This window comes from Mytilus trossulus, chromosome 4 (genome assembly GCF_036588685.1).
Source record: "Mytilus trossulus isolate FHL-02 chromosome 4, PNRI_Mtr1.1.1.hap1, whole genome shotgun sequence".
Lineage (NCBI taxonomy): Eukaryota > Metazoa > Mollusca > Bivalvia > Mytilida > Mytilidae > Mytilus > Mytilus trossulus.
In genome coordinates, this window is record NC_086376.1 from 33515563 (window position 1) to 33525618 (window position 10056).

Sequence of the window (10056 nt, forward strand, 5' to 3'; positions counted from 1 at the left end):
ATACCAGGACTAAATTTTGTATATACGCCAGACACGCGTTTCGTCTACAAAAGACTCATGAATCAGTGACGATCGAATCCAAAACAGTTTAAAAGGGCCAAATAAAGTACGAAGTTGAAGCGCATTGAGAACCAACGCTCAAAACCAATATTTCAATTGAGGGCTAAAATAGGCAAACAGGTTAGAAAGTGTATGATTCTAAAACATAATAGGCCAAACAGAAAAGCCCTAGGCATCTAAGGTTAAATGTGCTTTCGGGAGTTTGAACTTTAGTTTCCTAATAAATCTAATATTTTGACCGCGGAAAAAACGAAGAAAATAGGATTGATAACAATAAGTATAACATATCCATGGTCTTCAGTGACACATATTATATATCTTATAGCGGTCAACCAACTCATAAGTAAACTGCGCCCTTTAAGCTTTCTTTATTCCCTCTATTATATATACCCATCCGTTGTTCAATATATTACCTATGACCAGAAACCCTTTATCAAGTACATCATGCTAAAATAAGATTGTATTAACTTTGAAATATACTCCATGTAGTCCTCAACTGACCCTTTAGGTTTAATATAATGTAACATTCTGTTAAAAAGTGGATTACTTTTAATATAAAGATGAATCAAGCGGTACTTTCTGTTCATGAAATTCATCTATGTATGTGTTTTTTTTTATGTTTCATGTCGATCTGATGAGTCAAGCACAAGTCGGGAACCTTTGATTTAGAAGGTGTCGTTAATTGCTATATTTATTTCTCGTTGATGTTAATTTTGTGACACCTTGAAATTGATTTGGACTAGGTCGATGTGGGCTTACGATATCGAATTGCAGGTTGCTCTAGCAGCAATTTGGGGCTTCTGGCGCTGAATTTAATAGGAAATAATCACAAAATGAAAATGATTGATAAGATCCTGGAGTAGCAGTTTGCAGCTCCTGGTACATCATTTATAATATCCAACATACAAAGGATAGAAAAAAATACTAAAACATTATTGCTTGAGTATATTAACATTTTTTCAAAATAACCGTCAGAAATTGGTCAAACAGACTTGGGAAGTCATGGTATTAATACTGGTAATGAATCTGATATTAAATAAAACCAAAGGAGGATCCCACTCATGGAGCAGGACGTTAAAGAAGTAATTTATGATAATTATGTTGGAACGTTAGGTGATAAGACCATCTATTAGTTTATGGTCTCCGCCCATTGTGTAAGTGAAAGATAATAACACTCGTTTTTGTGTGGAATTTCGGAAGGTAAATGAAATTACAAAAAGATGCATACCCGATACCACGTATATACGATTCATTTGATACGCATTTGATACGATATTTGGTTCAAGATTCTTTTGATGTGTTGATATGGCAAATGGATATTGGCGAGTTAAGATGAAGAGGACGACATGGCAAATAATGTCATTCTCAACACCGTATGGACTGTACGAATTTAATGTTATGCCGGGTTAGCAGATCTATTTCAAATATTGTTGAATATGATTTTAAAGGCCTTCCGTTTGAAATATGATTGAATTGTGGTCATTGTTAGCTCAACATTTGACCACGCAAGTATAACCTTGACAAAAAGTGAAACGAAAAAGAAAATGTTGGCATTAGTGTATTTTGTAAAAAAAATTAGGCGTTACCTTCTCGGAAAGAGATTCAAAGTCAGAGCAGATCATTTGAAATTATCGTGGCTCTGGAACTTCAAGAAACCGTAATGGATCAAACCATAATAATGAAGATGGCATGTCTAGACGACCAACTGCACAAATAGAAACAAAAGAAAAGGGATGACTGACTAACAAACGAAAGTGAGTTTTGACACCCCTCGGTTAAGTATGGAAGAAAACACAAACTTCATCCGTTGGAGAAGAACATATGTGTAGTTTTAGAGAAAAAATATCTGATGTGGATTACTATTTAAGAAACGAAATGTTAAATCAAAGATCGTTCACTTGAATGGATTGAAGACATTTTGGGCGTCAGAACCAGAAACTGAAGTTCAAATCGAGGGGAATAAAAATAAAAGAAATAACAGATTCAAATCGGATCCTCATAAAATCATTGAGTGAAAACACTGACACTGATGATGTTGAAAGCGAAGAAGCGGAGGAAAATTTAGTTCATGAACTCAGAATTTCAGAAGATAAAGATAGTATTGAGGAAAGAGTCGATAGTGATAGTGAAAACATTATCGCATAACTTCAGACATAAGCAGGAGGAGAGGATGATTATGACATTCACGTTCGTCTACAGAGAGAACATCAGCCGCCTACTTATTTACAGGATTTTGAAACTGATATATAAACATTAGATTAAAGACACTAGGGCGCGTTTTTTTTTAGAAGGGGGCATTATGTGACACCTTAAAATTAGTCGAGACTAGGTCGATGGTTTTTAGAGGTTTAAGCAGAGTAAAGTGTTTTCAGCAGTGTGAAACGTAAAGATGGATATTGTGATTACGGATATTAACAAGAGTGAACTTTGTAAATCATTATTTTTATGTTGTTTTTGTGGTAATTTATCATATTAAAACATTTCTTAAATCATTTCTTAAATATAATAGGGTTACATCTTTTGCCCCGTTATACCTTAAGTTTGTTCATTATTATAGACCTTACATTGACATAATGTAGTAGCTTACGTCCTTGTCATCCGGACTCTGTTGGAAAGTTGTCTTGTTGGAAATCATAACACTATGACATCTCCTTATGTTATTCATCTTTTAAAAAAAAAGCCTGACAAATACCTGTTTCGAGATTGATAAACTATCACAAAAATGTCGTCCTGTCATACTACTCGGAATATATATTATTTATTAATTCATGTAATATACATTAATTTTTAAAAGAATTCAAACAAATATAATTTGATACAGTTTCATAAAAAGCAACTATTAATCTATGATAGTCTAATATGCAAGATAATCAGTGTTTTGTTGTTGGTCTTCATGATGGATAAGGTTGTGATGTAGTACTTGGATAGGGAGGTGGTTGTTGGCCACTTGTGGGATATTGAGGCGAATTCTGGTATCCCTGTGGTGGAGCATTGTAACCAGTATTTGATGGAGGATAATATGCAGGAGGAGCCACTGGACCAGATGGGTATCCTGGATTGCTGTATCCTGAAGAATATAAATAGATAAATGATACAAAAAACATATCGATCCTTAGCTTTGAGATTGTCAAGTAGATATAGGAAGATGTGATGTGAGTACCAATGAGACAACTCTCCATCCAAATAACATGTATGAATTTTCCATAATTAATTATTTCGCCATTTTCCGTCTTTTCCCTTTAAGTGATCAGATTTTGTTGCATTGCCTAGTAGAACTCTTTCAGGTTATGCTGTGCTTGATGTGTATTTTAACATGTTTTTAAAGAAATGGCGTATTTATATGGATATACTCATAAGATGTAAACTACCGCTTTTTCACTATTTCGACCATTTTTTTTTATCGATACATGTTTTACTATGCAGTTTTTGTCTTATTCATGCATTGTTTTTTTGTCAAGTAATCTAACATCCTATTCATTGACCCTCTTTGATGTGCGCAGTAGATAATAAAATGTTTTGTATTACATTTGTATTGCTTTTTTTTTTAAAGATTAATCAAAGCGTTCAGCTCAAACTGATAGTATATATCTTGAACTTGCACTTAGATGCGAGCTTTGGTTCGTTTTGATAGCTTTAATACCGGTATGAGTTTGAGGCGAAGGGCAGAAAAACAAGTGTTGTATATGATTTTGACATAGATGAATAAGCCATATCATTTCTTTCCATTATGTTTACTCACATATTGTGTTATTTTCGCCATGAAAAGACAAATATTTTTCGACAAATAGCGGATGTCAAACATGAAAATGCAATGCAATACTGATTGACTAGATTCCTTCTGCATAACAACTCTGTTCATTAGAGCAAACAAATACCATGGCTTACCTCCCATTTGTTGAGATCCAGACTGTGTAATAACTGTGGAAGCTGGAGTTGGAGAAGTATATGTTGTTGTCCTAACATATGAACGTCTTCTACAAGCAATTCCAATAACAATACATACAGCAACAATAACGATAACTCCACCAACAGCGCCACCAATCGTTCCTCCATAATTATAATCTGTTGATAGAGATAAAACCGATAAAAATATTATGGCATATATATTTAACACTTTCAATGGAAAAAAAGTTGTTTGCATAAACTCCACTAACTACAATAGTCTGCTGCTACATGGAGTCATTCAATTTTCGTTTTGTAGTCAAGACTAATCCTGTCATATGAATCAAACTCATTTTATGAAGACATACAGAGATATTTGTAACAAACAAACTTTATTCTAGAAGAAAATGATTCATTTGAAAGTTATTTTTCATTTGAACTTGTCAGTAACTACGGGTTCTCCCAGATAGAAACATTTGGTCTTTTATCTTTCGTAGTTTCGTCCGTTCTCAGTATCGATCTGATGATTTAAAACATTTCCAACTGATTCGTTATGTTTGTTCTGATCTTGTAATGTTACACAATTGTTTCAGGCTGGAGTCGGGTTAAGCGCTCACAAACGTGTTTGCTCTTACAACTTTCTATCTATTGTGCCTGTCAAAAGTCAGGAGCAATTCAGTGAAATCGATGGTTGATGTCTGTCATAATTATTTTTTATGTATTATTTTTTCATAAATAAAGGCAACAGTAGTATACCGCTGTTCAAAACTCATAAATCCATGGACAAAAAACTAAATCGGGGTAACAAACTAAAACCGAGAGAAACGCATTTAATATATGAGAAGAACAACGGCATAACACTAAAATGTAACACACACAGAAACGGACCGAGCATCAGACAAAATCCCACGAGAATAACAAATATAACATCAAAACCAAATACATGAATTTGGTATAGACAAGTTCCGTGACACGTCTTGTTGAGATCCAGACTGTGTAATAACTGTGGAAGCTGGAGTTGGAAAAGTATATGTTGTTGTCCTAACATATCAGGCCATTATAATATCAACGACCACAAAGGTTAAAAGTATACGTATTTACACCCATTGTTTGTATATCGTTTTATAGTTATACCGCGTGGTTTAATAAGAAATTTTCTTTGAATATGAAAACTTACAAGAGTATGTTTTTACAGCAGTAACTTCCAATGTTATCTGCCCTTGATTTTGACTGGAAGAAGGCGTCGTTAGCATTATATCTATATAGTCGTTTGGATCTGAACACCATTTATATGTTGGATCACCATAACTTCTAGAGAATGTCTGAAGCAGATAAAGTTTGATAATTCAATAAAAATATAATTCAAGTATATAACACAGGATTATAAAGAGCATATTATTACAAAAATTATTTTGACTAGGCAACATGAAATCCTGCTCCACATGTGACATATGTCGTGGTGCTCATTTAAGTACACATTCGATGTTATCACGTTAAAGGTAATGAGGACAACATTGTACTTAAGTGCATATCCATATTCAACAGTGGTCAACTTATTCGGTAATCACACATAGGTCATCAATGAAACTAATATCGATCAACCAACTCGTGATTGGGTTGTAAAATTTTCGCCGGGATTCGAACTCATCATATTAGGATATCGAGACAACACCGCCTGCATTGTGTTAATTACACTAGACCACAGGGCCACTTAGACTGAACAGACTGTGTTGGCGGTATTGTCTAGAAATTCCAATACAATGAGTTTAAATCCCTTCGAGGGAAGATATTTAGAGTAATTATGAATTAGGAGATAACTGTATTGTATTTTAAGCTCCGACGGCATCAATTGGGATTTGATGGTCGCAAATTAAGTTTACTGGCGACGCGTTAGCGGAGACAGTAAACGGGTATTTGCGACCATCAAATCCCAAATTTATGCCGTCGGAGCTTAAAATACAATATTGTTATCTCCATTCTAATGAAACTGACAGAAAACAACGTTAAAACATTTATTTAAAATCTGGCATATGCCGTCTGCGCTTGCGCGTACGTCCCATATCATCAGTTGTCAATTGATGCCATGTTAGAAAGTGACGTTATACAATCAAAATGAACGTTACAAACGTTGTTGCATTAGAATAATACTTTTATGTGTTTTCAGCCGTATATCTTCACTGGTGATTCAATTGATGCATATGTCATAGAGTTGGCACTTGTTTAACCATTAAAAAAATATATATATAAACTTAAAGTTAAAGAATAGATCGTTTCCGAAAAAATTGTCAGTCTTGATGTGAAGCCCCTGTATGAAATATGCCTATTAAAGGACCAAATGGACAAGAAGATGTTGTCATGGGAATCTTAATCGTCCGAATCAGAAAAAAAGTTGTAAATAAGTTATGCCAAAACAGATGTGTTTATATAAAGACAACAGCAGTATACCGGTGTTGAAAAGTCAGAAATCGGTTCAGAGAAACCAAATTCGGGTTACAAACTAAACCCGAGGGAAACACATTAACTATAAGAAGAAAACAAAGGAACAAAAAATCAAACGCCAACTTACATAGAAACAACTACTTAACAATAACTGCCAAATTCCTGACTTGGGTACAGGACGTTTAAAGAACACATGGTGAATTAAACCTTGGTTTATGGCTAGCCTAACCTCCTGCTTTATGACAATGTATTATAATATCGTTAAAACGACAACACTAAGTGACAGAAATACAGCACAAATATACTCAAATAGTTATCAAAGGTACCAGTATTTTAATTTAATACACCAGACGCGCGTTTCGTCTACATATGACTCACTAGTGACGCTCAAATAAAAAAAAAGTTACAAAGCCAAACAAGTACAAAGTTGAGAAGCATTTTGACCCAAAATTCCAAAAAGATGTGCCAATACGGCTACGGTAATCTATTCCTTGGTTAAGAAAATCCTTAGTTTTTCGAAAAATTCAAAAACATTCATCACAGAGAAAAACAAAAATTAAAATATTAGGCACAACATGTAAACCACAGAACAACAACGAACATATTCCATCAACGACATACACCACAGGATATCACAAAATTGCGACGCACTTACGTAAAAGAAGAGGGACGAAAGATACCAAAGGGACAGTCAAACTCATAAATCTATAAACGTAACGTACATGCAATCTCGAACCTTTTACAATTATTTTCACTATTCCTCAAACAGATGTCATGACAATGAAGGTGTGGAGATGCAGCTTTATAGTTATTTGGACTACAAACGATCAAACATAAAACATAACCAACCGAAACCAGAACACAAACATAAAAGATAAATACATGAATGTTGGATGTAAAAAATACAGAAACACGCCGTTTAGCAATATAAATTCAAACTCGGTAAAACAACATGACAATGATGGTAATAAACGCAATTCTATTACTAGTTTGAAAACTCACAATAAGACATAACACATAAACCAACCGAAACCACAACAGAAACATCAGAAATAAGATCTGCCATTAACACAAAATCTTTCAAATACTAGTGACAAAAAAACCCAACAACATAAGATATTACAAAGGACAAAAAATAACGATGATTTGGCAGACACGAACATTTACAGTGGGATCAAACCTTTTTTTTTTTAAACCTCCTTCATTTGTAATATCGATTGGTGCACATGTGCATACACAAAACTTATAATAAAAATCTGCAATGGTAAACCTCTTTATGTGTTTTATTTGGATTGTAAAATAAGGTATGTGAGTGTTTAACTATCGAATGGTAATTTACACAAAACTTGTCAATGAAAGTAAAGGTCATCATACATCTTACCTTTTCTAGATAGGTGGCAAAACTTCCGCTGTAATATTTTAGAGTAACTCCGGGATTTACTACATTCCAGTTTGTTGCCTTCACACATATTTTAAATTCGTCCAATGGATTATCCGAATCATAACCATGGAAAGAAACTTTACACCCGCTAAAGTTATCATAACCGCTCCATGACAATTGGTATGAGTGGTCATCAGTTACGTGATTGACAGTAAAACAATCACCAAAGTGAACTGAAATATAAAATTCAACCTTGTTTAAGGTTTTTATTATCAATAAACTCAACAAAGATTCCAGGACTAAATTTAGTATACGCCAGACGCGCGTTTCGTCTTCAAAATAATTTCCTACACTGATAACATTTAATTACAATGTTCATCTTGTTCAACGTTATGTTATGACTTTATTTAAATATTTTACAACTAATGATAATACAAAGGACAAGAAATAGAACATCTATATGTGCTCGACATATTTGCAAATTTGATATGTCAACATTCCTTTTGAATTTATTGGAATGATTCAACTCTGAAAATCATCATTGTTTAGCTGACATTGAGAAGCAACAATATAAGTTATATGGTTCGCTACTTGCCCTCCTTACTTAGGTTCATCGTTGTTATCATGTGTTATTGTTGATTGTAATACATTTCGAAACGTAATATATAAGATAAACATTCTAGCATAATGTAGAAAAAAAATCCAATTTATTGTTTCTATTTTGTTTAATCTTAAGGATGCTAAAATATAATGGGTTTTAATATCTTTATATATACATTTTTTTCTTTTTTTCTTCAAATCTATAAATCTTGCCAAAAATAATGATCCTTATACAAATAAACTAACAATTGCAACAGTAGAGACAATCAGGCGAGACAGTGATCCTAAAGTCTAATAACCCGGTAAAGAGATTAAGACAATTAAGACGTCTGGCGTATAAAAATATTGTTTAACCTGTTACATGTTGATGGCTATTATTCGTTTGTTTCTCTGTCCTATATTTTCTCCCATTTATTTTGACCCTGTCGTGTAATATTGTCCTTTCAATTTTACAATTAAGTTGGCCTTCAACAAAACCAGGTTCAACCCACCATTTTATGCCCCACCTACGATAGTAGAGGGGCATTATTTTTTTTGGTATGTGCCTCCGTTCGTCCGTCCTTCTGTGCGTCCGTTCGCTTCAGGTTAAAGTTTTTGGTCAAGGTAGTTTTTGAAGAAGTTGAAGTCTAATCATCTTGAAATTTAGTACACATGTTCCCTATGATATGATCTTTCTAATTTTAATGCCAAATTAACCACTGAACATAGAAAATGATAGTGCGAGTGGGGCATTCGTGTACTTGGGACTCATTCTTGTTTTTCAAAAAATGCCCTGTACCAAGTCAAGAAAATGGTCATTATTACATTATAGTTCGTTTCTATGTGTGTTACATTTCGGTGTTGGGTCTCTGTTGTTTCGTAGTTTCTTATATTTGATACGTTTTCCTCTGATTTAGTTTGTAACCCGGATCTGTTTTTGTCTCTATCGATTTATGAAATTTGAACAGCGGTATACTACTGTTGCCTTTGTTAACACGCAGTCTTCACTGAAAGACAATCGTCGAAACCATGTCAAACTGTAAATTACCCCCTATCTGCATACATAAAGTTTGAATGAATTTAACAAAAACTTTAAATAATTATATTATTTAACTTACCACTATAATCAAACCATGCTGTGACATGCTCACAAAGAACAACCATTACTAATAAGGTCGAAACGACTCTCATTTTTACAGCTGAATTCTGGCAAAAGGAAGGAAAAAAAAACATAACACATATATTATTAATTCTTTTTTTTTAATATAGATAGGAAACACATTATGAAGTGGATTTCAATGAATCATGATCAACTGTGAATAAAAAACATTTTAAAGGAACGCGTTGATTGTTGTTCTTTATCTGAACGTATGCTGGTACTGGAACAGTGAACCAAATATTTTATCTTTGATTTAAAAAAAAAACGTTTACACTCATACACTTGATGATTTAGCCATAATCTGTTTGTTCTGGAGAAGAAAGAAAAAAAAGGAAAATACTTCTGCCTGTGATCTATACATCGTTACATTAAATGAAATACCTGTTTTCAAACAACCCTTTACAATAAACTACAATAAGTTTTAATGAATAAGTTTGAAATATCTTTCACATTTAAAATATTTATTTATATATTATTCTACTTACGACTAGCTAAACTATATCAGTTTTATCACGTACACTATTTATGTATGATAACTTTTACCAAGATAACTTAG

The 10056-nt window shown here is 33.4% G+C and overlaps 1 protein-coding gene across 1 annotated transcript; it reads right to left on the bottom strand.

Moving 5' to 3' along the window:
* Nucleotides 1–2802: 2802 nt before the first annotated feature.
* LOC134713867 (uncharacterized) lies at nucleotides 2803–10056 on the bottom strand. The gene is made up of 6 exons (XM_063575154.1): nucleotides 9986–10056; nucleotides 9460–9547; nucleotides 7763–7995; nucleotides 5120–5264; nucleotides 3946–4122; nucleotides 2803–3127 (listed from the first exon to the last, which is right to left on the bottom strand). The coding sequence occupies exons 2-6, from the start codon at nucleotides 9530–9532 to the stop codon at nucleotides 2952–2954; spliced, it is 804 nt and encodes a 267-aa protein (XP_063431224.1). The 5' UTR covers nucleotides 9533–9547; nucleotides 9986–10056; the 3' UTR covers nucleotides 2803–2951.